The sequence below is a fragment of the Musca vetustissima genome, unplaced genomic scaffold, assembly GCF_032173495.1.
Source record: "Musca vetustissima isolate MV318-11 ecotype Yass unplaced genomic scaffold, APGP_CSIRO_Mvet_v1 utg4734, whole genome shotgun sequence".
In the NCBI taxonomy this organism is placed as follows: Eukaryota; Metazoa; Arthropoda; class Insecta; order Diptera; family Muscidae; genus Musca; species Musca vetustissima.
Window position 1 is genome coordinate 41,027 of NW_026884763.1, and position 16,939 is coordinate 57,965.

The 16,939-nt window shown below is 35.8% G+C and overlaps 1 protein-coding gene across 1 annotated transcript; it reads left to right on the plus strand.

Moving 5' to 3' along the window:
* Positions 1–13,042: 13,042 nt before the first annotated feature.
* LOC133331732 (uncharacterized) lies at positions 13,043–14,103 on the plus strand. Its single transcript, XM_061540108.1, has 2 exons — positions 13,043–13,046; positions 13,127–14,103. The coding sequence occupies exons 1-2, from the start codon at positions 13,043–13,045 to the stop codon at positions 14,101–14,103; spliced, it is 981 nt and encodes a 326-aa protein (XP_061396092.1).
* The last annotated feature ends 2,836 nt before the right edge of the window (positions 14,104–16,939 follow it).

A 16,939-nucleotide genomic window follows, 5' to 3' on the forward strand; every position in this document is an offset into this window, starting at 1 on the left:
AGGTCCAGTTTTTCTGGTAGTCCCCATATAACGGTACCCCCAAATTTTTGGTATTTTGGGGGTTCTGATCGTATTTTTCGACCGAATTGACTGTAATTTAGTACGTCGAGTTCGCTATAAATTATAAATATAGGTCAATTTTTTCGGGTAGCCCCCATATAAGAGTACCCCCCAATTCTTTTTTGTAATTTGGTTTTTGTAGTCGTCTATGGCACCACACTGTGTGCATATGTTTGTAACAGGCAAAACGAATCGGGATAGACCCATGGTTCCTTTTGAGAATATGCATAGAATCACTTTCTGAGTCCGTCCATGTATTTTTGTTAACAATGTCGCATTTATGATCCGAGTTTTGTTGAAATCGGTTCAGATTTATATATTATGCCTTTAGGCATTATTAGGCATATTATGCCTTTAGGCAAATAGGCAAATGGTTCCTTTTGAAAATGTGCACAAATCACTTTCTGAGTTGACTCCCATATATATTTTCGTCCGATTTAAGGTAAATGGTGTACCAAAGTCCCTTAATATCTTTCGGTTTGCACCAAATTTAGCGTAGCGTAATGAATTGGGTCTAGAATGATGTGTGTTTCATGAAATCGGTTCAGATTTAGATATAGATTCTATATTTGACCAAATGAAAACTGTAGTATAGGTTGCAAAATGACATGTTTATGGATCCAATTTCATTTTACTGGTTGTTTAAAAATGCGACATTTGTTAAGATTCATCTGTTAAATATACCCAAAGTGGTGACATTTCTATTTTCCTTACTGTTTTTTTTACTTTTTTTTTTTGGTACTTTAAGTTCTTTTTGGGTGGCAAATCTCCCTACCAAAAATTATAAATAAAGGTCCATTTTTTCGGATAGCCCCAATATAAGGGTACCTCCAATTTTCGGGTTCTTGGGCTCGTTTTATAACTAAGTTCTCTAAAATTTTGTAAATTGGGTTCTTATTGGGTACCAAATTACTCCACTAAAAAAAATTATAAATATAGGTCCAGTTTTTCTGGTAGTCCCCATATAACGGTACCCCCAAATTTTTGGTATTTTGGGGGTTCTGATCGTATTTTTCGACCGAATTGACTGTAATTTAGTACGTCGAGTTCGCTATAAATTATAAATATAGGTCAATTTTTTCGGGTAGCCCCCATATAAGAGTACCCCCCAATTCTTTTTTGTAATTTGGTTTTTGTAGTCGTCTATGGCACCACACTGTGTGCATATGTTTGTAACAGGCAAAACGAATCGGGATAGACCCATGGTTCCTTTTGAGAATATGCATAGAATCACTTTCTGAGTCCGTCCATGTATTTTTGTTAACAATGTCGCATTTATGATCCGAGTTTTGTTGAAATCGGTTCAGATTTATATATTATGCCTTTAGGCATTATTAGGCATATTATGCCTTTAGGCAAATAGGCAAATGGTTCCTTTTGAAAATGTGCACAAATCACTTTCTGAGTTGACTCCCATATATATTTTCGTCCGATTTAAGGTAAATGGTGTACCAAAGTCCCTTAATATCTTTCGGTTTGCACCAAATTTAGCGTAGCGTAATGAATTGGGTCTAGAATGATGTGTGTTTCATGAAATCGGTTCAGATTTAGATATAGATTCTATATTTGACCAAATGAAAACTGTAGTATAGGTTGCAAAATGACATGTTTATGGATCCAATTTCATTTTACTGGTTGTTTAAAAATGCGACATTTGTTAAGATTCATCTGTTAAATATACCCAAAGTGGTGACATTTCTATTTTCCTTACTGTTTTTTTTAATTTTTTTTATTTTTTTTTTATTTTTTAATGATGCATTGAGAAAAATATATTAAACCGGTAAGAAAAGCAGTAAAGTCGGACTGGGCCGACTATATGATACCCTTCACCACTTTGGGTATATCTTAATATATAAAAGAGCTTAGTGTTAAGTGAGTGAGTGACTGACTGACAGATCATCGCCCAGACGAAACGACTAAAGCTAGAAGCTTGAAATTTTGAGTGTGTGTTGTTGTTGTTGGTGTGTAGGCGTGAGATAAGGCTGGGTTTTTGGAAATTCGAACTAGAAGGGTACGAAAAGTACTAAAATGTACCAAATATCGTACCCTTTGTATTAGGCGAATGGGAAGAGCTAGCTAGATTCTGAAATTTGGAATATGGGTCACTGATGGAAAGTTAGAAAGATGTACAAAAGGGTTTTTGGAAATTCGACATATAAGTGTACTAAAAGTACTAAAATTTACTGAATTTAGTTCCAATTGTATATATATTGAACATATATAGCTAGAATCTTAAAATTTTAAATGGAATACAGTTGTGGTGTTGATTTACGGAAATGGTTTAAGACATTCGTACTTATGTGTATAAAAAGTTCAAAATCGTACTAAATTTGGTACTATTTGCATTCAGTTGAGCGTATGGAGATGGAAACCTGATAATCGGAATTAGGACTAATATTGGAGTACAGGATTGAGGTAGCTTTAAAAAAAGTGTACATATTTGTACGAAAAGTAATAATGGTACTAAATATGGATTTAGGTGAACAGATAGAGCTGGAGTTTTCAAATTGGGAATTAAAATGACTGTTGGAGTGTAGGACTGTGGTAGATTATGAAATTTGTACTTATTGGTACGAAAGGTACTATATGGTACTAAATTTACAATTTGGGCTTTGCTTGGAAGGTTTGAAATTGAGATTTCTGTTGAAGAAATATATAGACATGTTTGGAAACTCGTATTTATGTGTACGAAAAGTACTAAACGGCACTAGATTTGGTACAATTTGGTGAACGGAGAGAGCAGGAAACCTAAAATTTGGACTAATGGTTGATGTTGGAATATAGAATTGTGATATGGAAGCATATTACTTATGTGTACTAAATGGTGTGAACGGATAGAGCTGGACTCCAGAATTTTGGAATTAAAATTACTGTTGGAGTGTAGGATTGACATAGCTTAGGAATTTTTTTAATTATAGAAACAAAAAGTACTAAATGGTACTAAAAAGTTTACAAATTGTTTTTGTGTGAACGGATTGGGCTGAGATTCTGAAATTTTTAATTCATATTACAGTTGGATTGCAGAATTGAGATATGTCGGTAGTTTTGAAAATTCGTCATTATGTGTACTAAATGGTACACAATTTGGTACAATTCTGATTAGAGTTAACAGATACTTAAATTTGGAATGAAAATTACAGAATTAAGGAAGTATTGGAATTTCGTACTTATGGATACGAGAATCACTAAATGGTACTAAATATTGTACAATTCGTTTTGTGTGTGCGGGAATCCTAAATTGTGGACTTAAAAATAAGGTTGAAGTGTAGGATTAGACATGGAGGTAGTTTTAAAAATGCGTAATTATGTGTACAATTTAGATTTGAGTGAAAGGATATAGATGCATGGATTTGAAAATAAAATTACTCTTATAGCAAAGGATGGAGACAGTGTTGGAAATTCCAACTCATAAGTAGGAAAAGTACTAAATAGTACAAAATATGGTACAATTTGGATCTATGTGTGTTATCCTGAAATTTATGAATAAAATGACTGTTTCAGTGTGGAATTGAGGCAGTTTTAGAAACTCGTACTTACGTCTACGAAAAGTAATAAATGGTACTAAATTGGTACTAGATTTGGAATTTGAAGTGTAGTATTGGGCTGTGGAGACTCGGAGTTTTGTGTACCAATAGTAAATAGAATATAAACTTCACTAAATGTTAAACAATTTGGATTTGGGTAACGGAGAGAGCTGGAAAACTGAAATTTAGAATGTGGGTCACTGACAGAGAGTTTGAAAGAAAGACCAATAGACATGTCATTCTGCAACCTATGTTAAATTTTTATAAATCTATTTAAAGCAAACTTGACACACACTATTTGGTATGCTTCACTGTTTAAAATCAATCAGGCACCCATTGATTATTCGGTGTACAATCAACATATCTAAATCTAAACCGATTTCAAGGAAACTTGCCACGGATTAATTCATATTAATTTCAGTACGTTGTGTCAATCGGCCTAGCTATGGGTCTTTAGTGCAGCATTTATTTAAAATCGGACGAAAATATATGTAGGAGCTATATGCAAATTTAAACCGATTTTCACGAAACTTAGCACACATCATTTAGAACCTAATTCAATACCCCATGTCAAATTTCGTGTAAATCGGTGGACATATATAGGATCCTTGTAGCCCCATTTACCTTAAATCGGATGAAAATATATATGGAAGCTATATATATCTAACCCGATTTTCTCAATACTTGGCACACGTCATTCTAGACTCAATTCAGTACTCTATGACAAATTTCATGGATATATGGGAACTTTGGTGCCCCATTTACCTTAAATCTGACGAAAATATATATGGGAGCTATATCTAAATCCTAACCGATTTTCACGAAACTTAGCAAAAATCATCATGGACCTAATTAAGTACTCTATGCCAAATTTCGTGCAAATCGAAAGATATATAGGTTCTTTGGTGCCCCTTTTGCCTTAAATCAGACGAAACTATATACGGGAGCTATATCTAAATCTGAATCGATTCTCACGAAACTTAGCACACATCATTCTCGACTTTATTCAGTACTCTATGCAAAATTTCGTGCAAATTGAAATATATATAGAGACTCTGGTGCCCCTTTTACCTTAAATCGGACGAAACTATATACGGGAGCTGTAGCTAAATCTGAATCGATTCTCATGAAACCTAACACACATCATTCTGGACTTAATTTAGTACTCTATGCCAAATTTTGTACAAATCGAAAGATATTTAGCCACTTCGGAGCACCATTTACCTTAAATCGGACGAAACTATATACGGGAGCTATATCTAAATCTGAACCGATTTTCGTCCTTGGGCCAAATAAGAGACGTGTGCCAAATTTCATCCAAATCGGATCGTAAATGCGACCTGTACTTTGTTTACAATTTAACATGTACAGATAGACGGACATGAATAAATTGACTCAGAAAGTGTTTCTATGCATATTCTCTCGATTACTTTTGCCTGTTACAAACATATGCACAAAGTCATAATACCCTGTACCACAGTGTGATGAAATCCATACCTTGTGTCGGTCAATAAAAATATTTTAAAAATCCACGTCTAGGATTGTCTTTGAAAAAATATATTTTTAAAAATCCACGCCTTGTTGTTACCTCGAAACATATTTTTTAAATGCAGGCCTTGGCATTTCTCCGGAAATATGTAAAAAAACCCTTGGTATTACTAATATTAAAAACTTATTTTTCTAGAAGCTGTAACAACTCTCGATCCTCTATGATAAGATCCTGCAATTACCAGTTATTTACGACCAATAAATTACGAAACTATTTTTGGAAATTCCCAACAGCCACAAAATTACGTCAAAGGTAGCTACACAATGCAAACAAAACAATATCCTCCAAATAGGAATTTTTTTCCAACCCAGGGAAGGCAACAAAGACTTGCAGTTATCTGCATCTCACCTCATGTGAAACCAGCCAACTGCAATTCACGCCATACCAAAAACTTGTATTTTTTACACTGGAATGAATGGATCGCAGTCCAGAGATATTAACACACAAAGAAGTAATGGCGAAGAAGAAGAAAAAAGTAATGCGAATTCACCAGCTGTAACTAATCGTTCGACCAGTTCGATAGATCCAATGAATAAATAAATAAATGTTTACGCGTGTAATTTTCATTAACGGTTAGACGAAACAAAAAAAAAAAACAATCGAACAGTGGGCACAAGGTGTCAGAATAAAAAATGACTATAGAAAAAAATTCCTCAGGTCCCTAAGGACATCTTTTTCTATAGAAAAAAAATTCTCAGGTCCCACCTGAGGATTTCTCTTTCTATAGAAAAAAAATCCTCAGGTTCCTGAGGACTTCTTTTTGTAAAGAAAAAAATTCATAAGGCCCCGAGGACTTCTTTTTCTATAGAAAAAAATTCCTCAGGCCCCTGAGGACTTATTTTTCTATAGAAAAAAAATTTCTCAGGCCCCTGAGGACTTCTTTTACTATAGAAAAAATTACTCAGGCCCCTGAGGACTTCTTTTTCTATAGAAAAAAATTCCTCAGGCCCCTGAGGATTTCTTTTTCTATAGAAAAAATTCCTCAGGTCCCTGAGGATTTCTTTTTCTATAGAAAAAAATTCCTCAGGTCCCTGAGGACTTCTCTTTCTATAGAAAAAATTTCCTCAGGCCCCTGAGGACTTCTTTTTCTATAGAAAAAATTTCCTCAGGCCCCTGAGGACTTCTTTTTCTATAGAAAAAAATTCCTCAGGCCCCTGAGGACTTCTTTTTCTATAGAAAAAAATTCCTCAGGCCCCTGAGGACTTCTTTTTCTACAGAAAAAAAATTCCTTAGGCCCCTGAGGACTTCTTTTTCTATAGAAAAAAAAATTCCTCAGGCCCCTGAGGACTTCTTTTTCTATAGAAAAAAATTCAGTCCTCAGGGGCCTGAGGACTTCTTTTTCTATAGAAAAAATTACTCAGGCCCCTGAGGACTTCTTTTTCTATAGAAAAAAATTCCTCAGGCCCCTGAGGATTTCTTTTTCTATAGAAAAAATTCATCAGGTCCCTGAGGATTTCTTTTTCTATAGAAAAAAATTCCTCAGGTCCCTGAGGATTTCTTTTTCTATAGAAAAAAATTCCTCAGGTCCCTGAGGGCTTCTTTTTCTATAGAAAAAAATTCCTCAGGCCCCTGAGGGCTTCTGTGGACTTCTTTTTCTATAGAAAAGAATTCCTCAGGCCCCTGTGGACTTCTTTTTCTATAGAAAAGAATTCCTCAGGCCCCTGAGGACTTCTTTTTCTATAGAAATGTCGAATGTCCCACCATACTGACTCTCTGAATAAACACAGCCTTAGTCACAAACAAATCCGACACCACACAACCTTTAATCTTGAAAATTGAAAACAAAACACACAAACGCCAAGTCATTACAAAGTGTATCATTTTTGCTGACCAGTGGTTGCAATAAAAAACGGGAATGCCAACTTCGTCCGGATAATGCTAAAATATGCAACCCGTCAGCCAGCCAGCAAGCCACTACAAACAATCGATGAAGGCTTATGGCCAAAGCTACTGGGTTTGTCATCAATAAACTGCGGTGTTGCTGCTATTTTCTGCATCCGGTTAATGGAGATCACCGCCGAGACAATGGTGAGGATGGTGATGACGGTGCGCGAGATCTGCCTATCGAAAGTGGTTTTTCCGGTAGACAATTATTGATGTTACGTGAAAATCGTGAAAAACCTCCCCGAATGAAAGTAAAAGCATTTGACAGCGACTTTTTTGTTGTTGTTGCTGTTGTTTTTCTTTTATTTATTGTTTTTCATATTTTTTGCACAAAAACGTGTGATATGATCAAGGTGCGAGAGAGTCAGGAAAAAGGGGGCCAACCGAAGCACTATGTACAGTAGTGACATTGAATTTTCTTGAACAATTGGCCAAAACTCCATACCCATCTGGATGGATGGTGGCCTAACCATTTAAACAAATATCTGCTCTGTGGTTATGGCCTTGTCTTGGCATTAGGAAATTTTCATTTCAAATCGGAATTGAATTTCAAAGCGAAAGGACGTGTTCGGCGCTTAAATAAACGGTCCGCAGTTCAAGTTCGAAGTGTTCAATTGTGTAATTTCAAAAAACCAAAGGTTTCGAATCGAACAAAGGTGTGTGAAAAATTATGTAGTGAAATCAAATTTAATTATTGAAAATTAAAAAAAAATATATAAACCACAAAGGAATAAGTCCACAGAAATGGTTAAATGTTTGGAAATCGTTGTGTAGCTACAAAAGTAACATGAGGATTAAAATACTGCAAATTTTCGTCCTGATGAATTTTTTCTATGAAAAACTTATACAAAAAGGATTCTCCAGCACTCGAGCACAATTTTCAGGACCTGAAGATTTATGTCGTAGAAAAAAATTTATCCTCAGGTCTTGAGGATTTTTTTAATAACAAAGGATTTCCCCAGGATATATGGAAATAAATTAACCTCAGCTTCTCTGGATTTCTATGGCAAAAAAATATACCTCAGATTCTGTGAATTTCTATAGACAAAATCACGCCCTCAGGTCCTGAGGATTTTTACTAAAAAAAAAACCTGATGCTGATGTCGTGAGGGGTTTTCAATGTAGAAAATCCTAAAATCCTTTTTATATAAAAAAGTGCTCAGGTCCTGACGATTTATTTCTATAAAAAAATATTAATAAAAAATTTCCAGGACCTATGGAAATGCTGTGGAATTCTATTTCAGATCCTTTAAATTTCTGTAGAAACAAATTCCGCCTTCAGGTCCAGAGGATTTTTTTAAAAATATTTATCCAGATGTCCTGAGAATTTTTTAATATATTTAATCTCAAAATCTATGGAAATAAATTAACCTCACCTCCTGTGGAATTCTATTTCAGATCCTGTGAATTTCTATAGACAAAATTTTCCGCCTTCAGGTTCTGAGGATTTTTTTTTCTAAAAAAACTTGATCCTGACGTCCTGAGAATTTTTTAATATAGACAAAAATGTATCCTCAGGTCTTGAGGATTTTTTTCAATAACAAAGAAAAACGGATTTCCCCAGGATCTTTGGAAATAAATTTACTTAAACTTCTGTGGATTTTTATGGCAAAAAAATATACCTCAGATCCTGTGAATTTCTATAGACAAAATTTTGCCCCCCAAGTCAGAGGATTTTTGCTAAAAAACTTGATTCTGATGTCGTGAGGATTTTCAGTGTAAAAAATAATATGCTCAAGGCCTAAAATCTTTGTTATATAAACTAAAAAGTGCTCTGGTCCTGACGATTTATTCCTATAAAAAAGATATTAATAAAAACCAGGACCTATGGAAATAAAATAATCTCAGCTCCTGTGGATTGCTATTTCATATCCTGTGATTTTCTGTAGAAAATCCGCCTTAAGATCCTAAAGATTTTTTTTCAAAAAAAAAAAACTTGATCATAATGTCGCGAGGATTTTTTAATGCAGAAAATAATGTGTTCAAGTCCTAAAATCTTTTTTATATAAACAAAAAAGTGCTCAGGTCCTGACGATTTATATCTATAGAAAAAAAATATTAATACAAAATTCCCAGGACCTATGGAAATAAATTAACAGCAGCTCCTGTGGATTTCTATTTCAGATCCTGTGAATTTCTATAGACAAATTTCCGCGTTCAGGTCCTGAGGATTTTTTTTTCTAAAATTGATCCTGATGTCCTGAAAATTTTTGAATGTAGATAAAAATGTTTTTTTCAAGTCCTGCGGTCTTTTTTCTATAGAAAAAATTCTGCACCAAGGTCCTGAAGACTCTTTTCTATAGAATAGTTTTTTTTCTGCAGCAAAAATCCTCAGTCCCTAAAATATTGTTTATATCACCAAAAAAATCTGTGCCCAGGTCCTGACAATTTTGTTTCTATAAAAAAATACAAAAGTCCTGTTGATATTTATACCCTACACAACTATGTTGTCAGGGTATTATAGCTTTGTGCAGCCCCAAGAGTTTGTAACGCCGCGAAATATTGGTCCTAGACCCACCTTTTATATACCGATCGTCATATCTCGACTAGCTGAGTCGATCTACACATGTGTGTCCGTACGTCTGTCCATTATAATTTGTAAACACGATATAGGCCACAGTTATGGGCCAATCTTCACGAAATTTTGCATGTAGGATGGGTTCTGGTCAATGAAGACCCCTATTGTTTTTGGTAAAGATCGGTTAATATTTAGGGGATGATATGGACCAAAAACTAAATTTTTGTCTGATCGCTCTAGAGGCCGCAATTAAGGCCCAACCATCGCGAATTTTTACATGGAGAAGGAGATCGGGCCAAAGAATATGCATGCCTGTTTTGATAAAGATCGGTCAATATTTAGCGGGTCAAATGGACCCTGACTTTTGTGTGAAAATTTACAAAATTTGTATTCTATAGCGTATATATTTACTCCTGAATGACATACACCCGAGAAGTTGATAGTATATCCAAGAGCAGTGGATGACCTTTAAATTGATACCAATTACATTGTAGTATGTACTCGGATTTGGGAGTTACACTTAAATATTTACAGGTGCTTACGTACTCAGATATTATTTATTAACACATTACCACACTAGAGGCGGAAATATAGCGCGGATCGCTTTAAAATTTTCCATGATGATCCAGGTATGATCAAGGACAACGCCTATAATTTTCGGCGATGATCAGATAATAATTTTGGGATTCAAGTCGATCTATAGGCCACAATTGAAAGCCGAACATCACAACCCACGGTAAAGGGAATCTGGACAAGTAATTAGAAGAGCTGTACTGGATATTAGTAATATTGGCTTGATCAAGAGGTTGCAAATATCGCGACATTTTGCCCAAGCTCAGACTAAAGAACCACACAAAGTTACATTTCCGTGGATGTTGTGCAGGTTATCATATGGTCGGCCCCGTCCGACTATACCGCTCCGCTCGCTGGTTTTTCTATAGAAATAAATTGGTCATCAGGTCGTGAGGAATTTTTCTATAGACACAATTCTATTCAAGTCCTGACGATTTTCTTTTCTATGAACATTTCGATGAAGCAACAGGATACGTCATTCTAGACTCAATTCAATACGTTTGTCGTCAGCGCCATCTATTGAATGGGTAGATCCAAAAATTTCTTATTTTAGCCATAACTTTTGACCTACTCTCGATATTTTAATGAAATGTGTGTCATATGAAAGGTATAATCGGATACTTTCTTATAAAATAATAATAATTTTATTTAATTAAATTTTTGATCATGAATTTTTGATTATAGAAGTTTTTCTATAATTTCCTTGGATGCTTGGACTTCAAAAAAACTGATTTGAATCATGCCCATCAATAGATAGCGCTGACGACAGGTTTCATTTATTTCTGCCATACCTTTTTTCGTATTGCAGATATTAAAATAAAAGTGATGTCATATCAAGGGTATAATCGTATACTCTTCTTTCCTAATATATATATATAAGAAACTAGCATATGGCCGCTACTTCGTTGGCGAATGTGGACATTATTTAAAAACAAATACCGACCATAATTAACATTTTAGTATGTTCTCTTATAGTATGAATTTACTCAAGTACATCTATATTTCCAACAATTCTGGCCGCAACAGAAATCTTGCCCTATACTACATTTGGTATCATTTATTACACTTCGTACTCTTGCAATTTCGAAAAAATACAAATTTAGTACCAGTTAGTACAGATTAGTATAAATTTCCATAACTATCTACTATAACAATCATAAGTACGAATTTCCAAAACACGTCAATCTTGTTTACAAATTTCAGTATTCCAGCTCTATCGGTTCACCTAAATCCAAATTATTTCAAATTTGGTACCATTTAGTACAAAATTTCCATTACTACCTACATCATGCAATCCAATGGAAATCTTAGTACCCACTTGCAGGATTTCAGCTTTATCGGTTCACACAAATTCAAATTTGGTACCATTTAGTACACATTAGTACGAATTTCCAAACTATCCCCTACAGTGGTCCTAACTCCAAATGTCAAGATTTCAGGTCTATCGGTTCACCTAAATCCAAATTTGGTACCATTTAGTACACATTAGTACGTATTTCCTACATCTCAACCGTGATCCAAACTCCAAATGTCAAGATTTCAGCTCTATCGGTTCACCGAAATTCAAATTTGGTACCATTTAGTACACATTAGTACGAATTTCCAAAACTATCTACAATGTCCAATCCTACACCACAGCAGTGATCCTAACTCCAAATTTCAGGATCTCCAAATTTCAGTATGAATTTCTAAAACTACATCCATGCCCCAATGCTACACTCCAACAGTTACTCCACGTCCAAATTTCATGATTCCTGCTTTATTTTCAAAATTTCCAAAACTTTCTACAAAGTCCAATTCTACCCTCAACTGTGATCCTGTGTAATTTCGTAGACCTCCGCCAATCATAGGCTGAGGAATATATCTGACTTCAACACCGCCGGCCCTTTTTTAACTTGTTTATGTAAAAAAAATCGTTCCCAAATCCTGACAACTCATTGGTTTTCAGGTCCTGAAGATGTTTCCATTGAAACAAATTGGTTCTGAGGAATATTTTTCTATTAATCAAAATTTGTCCTCAGGTCCTGAATTTTTTTTTCTACAGAAGAACATTATTCTATTGAGCTGAGGAAAGAAAATTGGTCTTCAGGTCTTGATTATATTTTCCATAGAAACAAATTGGTTCAGGGAAATATTTTTGTCTCGGTCCCTTGCGATTTTTTCTTTAGAAAAAATAGTCCTACGATTCTTCTAATGGCCTAAAAATGTTTTCAATACAAAAAAATAGTCCAACGGTATTAATTATTTTATTTTTCTATACCAAAAATTTATTTTGGGTCCTCAGGACCTGAGGATTTACTTTTATTGCAAAACATTTTCCAGGAGTCCTGATGGTTTATTTCTATAGAATATAATTTGTTGGACGTCCCGAGGATTTTCAAGTTTTTTTCCTGCAAAAAAATGCCCTCTGGACTTGAGAAATGTTGTTTATAGGTTCGTGCCCCACGTTGGGCGCCATATTGTTACGTGCCGCCTACTTCAACACTATTGGTGTCTGGGATGGAACCGCCCTGTAATTGACTCCTGAGCTTGTGGACGCATCAAGACCATAGTGCCGAAATAGGTGACACGTAACAATATGGCGCCCAACGTGGTGCACGAAAAACAATTGTCATCAGGATCTGAGGATTTCTCTATTAAATAATTGGTCCTGATGATTTAGTTCTTTAGAAAAAAAACCTTGTTCTTAAAGCTGTCTTCTGTAGGAAAAACGCCCTGAGGCCTCGAGAATTAAAAAATGAGTTTTTCTATAGAAAAATTAGTCCGCACGTCCAGTGTATAGTTTATGCAGATAAAAGTGTGTCATCGCTTCCGATTTTGTTCAATCTTATAATTATTAATTAAAAATTATATGGACAATAATTTTATAACTCTTTATTTACAGTTCCCTTCTACAGTATGGCCTATATGAAGTACATCATCTTAGTAATACTGATGGGTAAGAACCCTTATATGTATATTACACCCTCATCGACAATGTTTGTATTAATTCTCCTTCGTTCCTCCTTCCCCCCACAGTTTCTCTAGCCTCGGCACGTAAAGTCAAGAGAAAGGGAGCATTCAGTATACCACCCCTGCCGCCACAACAACCAGCCTCGCCGTCCGGCCTTGCTGAACCCTATCAGTTTGAAGAGGTACGCTATGAGGAGTATGCAAATGAACAGCCACCTCCACACAATCCCCACCATCGCCAGACACATTATGAGGGTGCCCATTACGAAGTTGATCCCCATTATGCTCATTCACCTGCTGCAACGGGAAGTTCCTTCCTGGTAGACAATGGTCTACGCAGTATTGCAAAAGGTTCTGCGGATCAGGCCAACTCTGCAGTGAATTCACAAAATGCTGCTGCCAAACAGGCAGCCTATATTGCCAAAAGTACTTTGGCTCAGGCTGCCGTCCAAGCCGCCGGCACTGCAGTTGCCGTCTTGAAGGGTAAAGAAGTTCTACTACAACGTCTAGAGGAACAAAGTGCTGAGGCACACAAGGTGATGCAGAGTGAACTGCAACAGTTGCAACAAGCCAAACGTTCTGCCAAGGCGGCACAATATTCTGCCCAACAGGCTCTACAACATGTCTCCGTGCTGACAGCAGCTCTCAACAATGCTCAAGCTGCATCGGAACTGGCCCAGAAATCGGCATCGGAAGCTGCCGCCGAATTAGCTTCTCAAATTGATATGGTTGCCCAGGCTAAATCGAAATTGGAACAAATCGATTCACATCTTTATTCGGCACGTCTGGATTATGAAGAGACCAAAGAGGCGGCGGAAAAGGCTACCCAATCGGCTCAGGAAGCCCAACTGAATGCCAATGATGCCGGTCTGCATGCCAATGTGGAACTTAGCGAATCCTCGGCTTCGATAACAATTGGGGCACATGAAAAAAGTGATTCGGAGCAACAGCATAATATCGTTAAGAGACGTCCCAATGAGAGAGGTCGTGAGAAGTCGCCGAGAAAGAATCCATTGCAGCAGAAAAACAATAATCGGAATTAAATCTACTTGGACCTGATTTGTATAACAGATCATTTCAGATTTCATTTTCAACCTTCAAGTATTCTGTTTTAATTATTTTATTTATGTATTTATATAAGTTCGGATGTAAGCAAAACAAAATTAATAAAAACCCATATCGGATATGTAAACAAGAATTAACCCTGTAAGGGGCCGGGGAGTTTCAAAGACAAGCTTTTTAACACAAAAAATAAGTTCTCAGGGATCTGAGCAATTTTTTTTCTTGTAGGAAAAGAAGTCCTCAGGGACCTGAGGATTTTTTTTCTATAGAAAAAGTAGTCCTCAGGTGGGACCTGACGAATTTTTTTCTATAGAAAAAGTAGTCCTCAGGTGGGACCTGACGAATTTTCTTCTATAGAAAAAGTAGTCCTCAGGTGGGACCTGACGAATTTTTTTTTTCTATAGAAAAAGTAGTCCTCAGGTGGGACCTGACGAATTTTTTTCTATAGAAAAAGTAGTCCTCACGTGGGACCTGACGAATTTTTTTCTATAGAAAAAGAAGTCCTCAGGTGGGACCTGACGAATTTTTTTCTATAGAAAAAGTAGTCCTCAGGTGGGACCTGACGAATTTTTTTCTATAGAAAAAGTAGTCCTCAGGTGGGACCTGACGAATTTTTTTCTATAGAAAAAGTAGTCCTCAGGTGGGACCTGACGATTTTTATACCCTTCACCACACTGTGGTACAGGGTATTATGTCTTTGTGCATATGTTTGTAACAGGCAAAAGGAAACGAGATAGACACATGGTTCCTTTTGAGAATATGCATAGAATCACTTTCTAAGTCGATTTAAGCATGTCCGTCCGTCCGTCCGTCTGTCCGTCCGTCTGTCTGTCTGTCCATGTTAAATTGTAAACAAAGTACAGGTCGCATTTATGATCCGAATTGGATGAAATTTGGCATAGGTCACTTATTCGGCCCAAGGACGAACCCTATTGAAATTGGGAAAAATCGGTTCAGATTTAGATATAGCTCCCATATATATATTTAACCGATTTAATGTAAACGGTCCCTATATATCTTTCGATTTGCACGAAATTTGGTACAGCGTAATCATTTAAGTCTAGAATGATGTCTGCCAAGTTTCGTGAAAATCGGTCCAGATTTAGATATAGCTCCCATATATAGTTTCGTCCGATTTCATGTAAATGGTGCCCCAAAGTCCCTATATATATTTCGATTTGCACGAAAATTGGCATAACGTATTAAATTAAGCCTAGAGTGATGTCTGCCAAGTTTCGAGAAAATCGGTTCAGATTTAGATATAGCTCCCATATATAGTTTCGTCCGATTTCATGTAAATAGTGCCCCAAAGTCCCTATATATCTTTCGATTTGCACGAAATTTGGCATAACGTATTAAATTAAGCCTAGAGTGATGTCTGCCAAGTTTCGAGAAAATCGGTTCAGATTTAGATATAGCTCCCATATATAGTTTCGTTCGATTTCATGTAAATGGTGCCCCAAAGTCCCTATATAGCCTTCGATTTGCTCGAAATTTGGCATAGCGAAATGGATTAGGTCTAGATTGATGTGTGTTAAGTTTGCTGAAAATCGGTTCAGATTTAGATATAGCTCCCATATATATTTGCGTCCGATTTAAGGTAAATGGAGTACCAAAGTCCCTATATATCTTTCGATTTGCACGAAATTTGGCATAACGTATTAAATTAAGCCTAGAGTGATGTCTGCCAAGTTTCGAGAAAATCGGTTCAGATTTAGATATAGCTCCCATATATAGTTTCGTCCGATTTCATGTAAATTGTGCCCCAAATTCCCTATATATCTTTCGATTTGCACGAAATTTGGCATAACGTATTAAATTAAGCCTTGAGTGATGTTTGCGAAGTTTCGAGAAAATCGGTTCAGATTTAGATATAGCTCCATATATAGTTTCGTCCGATTTGATGTAAATGGTGCCCCAAAGTCCTTATATATCCTTCGATTTGCTCGAAATTTGGCATAGCGAAATGGATTAGGTCTAGATTTATGTGTGTTAAGTTTGCTGAAAATCGGTTCAGATTTAGATATAGCTCCCATATATATTTTCGTCCGATTTAAGGTAAATGGTGTACCAAAGTCCCTATATATCCTTCGATTTGCACGAAATTTGGCATATCGTACTTAATTAAGTCTAGAATAGTGCACGTTAAGTTTCTCGAAAATCGGTTTGGATTTAAATATAGCTCCTATATAAATTTTCGTCCGATTTAATGTAAATAGTGTACCGAAGTCCCTATACATATTTCGATTTGCACAAAATTTGGCATAGTGTACTAAAATGAGTCTGGAGATTTAAGTGAAATGAGATTTATATATAGCTCCTATATATTTTTGCTTCCGATTTTATGTAAATTGTGCACTAAAGACCCAAAGTTTGTCCGATTGCCACACAATTATGTACAATACAGAAGTTAATATAAGATAATCTCTGCCATTCTCATTGAAATCGGTTCAGATTTTGATATAGCTTCTACATATATATTTTCGTCCAATTTTACACAAAATTGACACAAATTTTGCACAACGTACTAAAGTTTTGAAATTTGGAAAGTGTAGAAATCGGTTCAGATTTTGATAGAGCTTCTATATATATTTTCTGCCGAGTTTTGGTAATTTTGTCCCATTGTAAGAAGCAACCGTATATCTGAACAAATGAAAAATTTAGTATAGGTTGCAAAATTCGACGTCTATTAGCATTCATCTGTTGAATATACCCAAAGTGGTGAAGGGTATCATATAGTCGGCCCCGCCCGACTTTTCTACTTTCCTTACTGAGGATTTTTTTTATAGAAAAATAAGCAATATTTATTTGGTAATG